Source organism: Copadichromis virginalis, unplaced genomic scaffold (assembly GCF_057382275.1).
Source record: "Copadichromis virginalis isolate Kocher_CV1m ecotype Utaka unplaced genomic scaffold, C_Virginalis_male_GT1.1 unmapped_scaffold_1, whole genome shotgun sequence".
In the NCBI taxonomy this organism is placed as follows: domain Eukaryota; kingdom Metazoa; phylum Chordata; class Actinopteri; order Cichliformes; family Cichlidae; genus Copadichromis; species Copadichromis virginalis.
Genome location: NW_028188589.1, coordinates 1,387,240 through 1,390,378, shown reverse-complemented (window position 1 = coordinate 1,390,378; position 3,139 = coordinate 1,387,240). Strand labels below are relative to the sequence as shown.

Below are 3,139 nucleotides of genomic sequence, written 5' to 3'. Positions count from 1 at the left end.
ACTCTCTGCTCTGAAACTCTTCACTCAGTCCTCACGCTGAGAGTTTAGAGGCTGAACTTCTTGTTCCTCCATAACACTTTTCATGAAACAGCAGAAATGAGCTTCTGTTTCTCAGCAGTGCGCACACAGAGAACCGATCCTCTCTGCTCAGTCTGAACAAATCAAAGTGAAACGTCAGTGAAAACACAGCTGCTGATCAAACTGTGTCAGATTAATGCCTCAATGTTTCACTGTGACGTTAAAAAATACATAAAAATGATTTAAAGAAGTAGGAGGCAGATTTTCACAATAAGAGCACTTTGTTTTTAATATAGCTGTCGAAATTAACGCGTTAATTGCGATAATTAAATTTTGGAATTAATTACGTTAGAATATTTAACTATTTAGCGCAACACGCAGATAAAAAAAAAAAATGTCGCTCCCATAATTCCACTTGATTTGTTTACCGCGCCACTGAAAATGGAGAAGCAGGAACAGGATGGCCTTCTGGATGGGGAATTCAAATACAAGAAGAACATAGATGGGACAATAAACAAACGCGTTGTAATTTGCACTCACTGTAGTAAAGAGTTTCAATTTCACCGTTCAAATTCTACCTTAAAATACCACCTTAATGCCAAACACGCGTTTGTCGGGGCAGCAGCTTCACCCGGCCTGCGTCAGACCACTCTTAGTGAACGCAGGCCACTCGGTAAGTCTTCTTTGGACAAACTGACCGACAATATAGCCAAATGGATAGTAAAGGACTGTAGACCACTAAGCATTGTGGAGGACAAGGGCTTTGCGGATGTTTTAAAGGTTGCATCTCAGGACGCGTCCTACAAGCCCCCAGCGAGAAGCCTGGGGTCTGACATCCTTTGCGCTGACTATAATGAAAACGGAAGAGCGGCACTTTGCGGAGGCTTGTGCAGAGCAGTTCCAGACTGTTGCTCGCAGGTGGAGAATTGAGGAGAAGGTGACAACAGTAGGCACGGACAGTGCGCGCAATATGATCGCTGCGGCTCGCATCATGCCATTCAATCACATGCCGTGTACCGCGCACATTCTACAGAGATGCATCACAGTGAGTCTCGCAGACAGTGGCTTTGTCACTGCGCTGGCCAAATGCCGCAAAATTGTTGGCCATTTTAAGCACAGCCCAGCAAACACAGCAGAGCTGAACGCAGAGCAGGTGTCACTGGGGCGCAAGCAGGAGCCGTTGGCCCAGGACGTGCCTACGCGCTGGAACTCCACGCTGGAGATGGTGAAGCGCTTGATCCGCAACCAAACTGCAGTAACCGCGACTCTGGATAAACAAAAGCATAAACTTGTCCTCCTGACGCCTCCAGAGTGGGACAAACTCCAGAGACTGGAGACACTTCTAGAGCCCTGCAGGTGAGCCTGTCATTGTGACCATAATTGTAGGTTTAGATTAAATGTATCAAACATACATCTTAAATCAGTTTTGTTATTATGAAAATGTCTTAATACCTAGTAATAAAAAGCTTTTTTTAATTTGCTGTCTTATCTGTGTGTGTGTGTGTGTGTGTGTGTGTGTGTGTGTGTGTGTGTGTGTGTGTGTGTGTGTGTGTGTGTGTGTGTGTGTATTCCACTGCAGATATGTGACTGAACTGCTGGGAGGAGAGGCCTACGTCTCCTGCTCTGTAGTTCTACCAGCCTTCTGCCACCTGCGCCGTGTCATGGAAGTAACTGATGAGGACCCTGCATATGTGGTGAGGTTTAAAGAGAAGTTTAAGGAAGACCTTGCTTCCCGCCAGGAACATACCAACTATGCATGGCTCCAGATCGCAACTGCACTGGACCCACGTTTTAAAGACCTACGCAGTGTGCCCAAGACTGACAGAGAAGCAGTGTGGATCACACTGGCAGGCATGCTGCATGAAGACTCTCCTAGAAGATCACACACTGCAGAAGAAGGTCCAGCCAAGAAGAGGCTGAGCCTGCTGCAGATGGACTCTGACTCTGAGTCAGAGGAGGAGGTACAGCAGGACAGAGCCATACAGCGCTACAGAGCAGAGCCCTGCACTGCCTTAGAGGACTGTTCCTTACAGTGGTGGGCAGCTCATGCAGGAGCCCACAGCCAGCTGGCCCGCCTTGCTCGCAGATACCTGGCCACTCCTGCCTCCACAGTGCCCTGTGAGAGGCTGTTCTCTGTAGCAGGGCACATTGTGAACAAGAAGAGGTCTGCTCTGCACTCAGAGAACGTGGACAAGTTGGTTTGTCTCAGCAACTGGCTGAAGGATGAGTAGACCAGAGGACCGTGTGTTTAGAGCTTGTTCTATGGTTGAATGTGATTTAAACAATACTTTTCACTGTTGTTCATATTTTTTTGCACTAATCTACCTTACCCAAAAGGATGATTGGAGATTTTTTCTATTTTGCCTGTTGAATTAGGCCTATGTTCTGTGAACTTGAAGATGTATATGGATAAAACAATGTGCTAGATTTAAACGGGTGGAAAACATTCAGTAAAAATCCCTCACAATTATTTGAAGCCCTGTTCTGCTTGTACTGTTTGTACTCACAATTAATAATAAATAAAACAAACAAGTGTGTTAAAAACCACTATCTGTCCCGATTTTTACACATATACACATATATTTCGAGTTGCGATTAATCAATTTTTAGGCTGTGATTAATTCGCTTCCAGCACAACACCCAGCCTACGTCAGACCACGCTGAGTGAACGCAGGCCACTCAGCGTGGTCTTAGCATTAAATAACACTAACAAGTGTGTAAAAATCCGCTATCTGTCCGTATGTTTGCACACATTTTGGTCATATTTCGAGTTGCAATTAATCATGATTAATTAATTTTTAGGCTGTGATTAATCTGATTAAAAATTTTAATCATTTGACAGCCCTAGTTTTTAATTCAGTTAATGTCAAACTGTCATCAACACCTCTGTGTTGTCTCTGAGCAGATTCAGGCATTACTCAAATAATAAAGGATTTTTTTCACTATTATACTTTCATTAGTCTCCAGGTTGATGATTATAAACAGAATTATTAAAGTTTTTATCATTTCAGGCTGAAAATCAACATGAATTTGGTTCTAATCAAAGAAGCTCCTTTAATGTGTGTCATTAAAATCCTCACACAGACTTAAAAAGGCGACATTAACATTAAAATAAATGAAA

General features: G+C 43.7%; 1 protein-coding gene across 1 annotated transcript; it reads left to right on the top strand.

The window, feature by feature from the left end:
- The first annotated feature begins 871 nt into the window (after window positions 1-871).
- LOC146679488 (E3 SUMO-protein ligase ZBED1-like) lies at window positions 872-2,584 on the top strand. The gene is made up of 2 exons (XM_085450292.1): window positions 872-1,374; window positions 1,598-2,584. The coding sequence occupies exons 1-2, from the start codon at window positions 872-874 to the stop codon at window positions 2,247-2,249; spliced, it is 1,155 nt and encodes a 384-aa protein (XP_085306418.1). The 3' UTR covers window positions 2,250-2,584.
- Window positions 2,585-3,139: the final 555 nt, after the last annotated feature.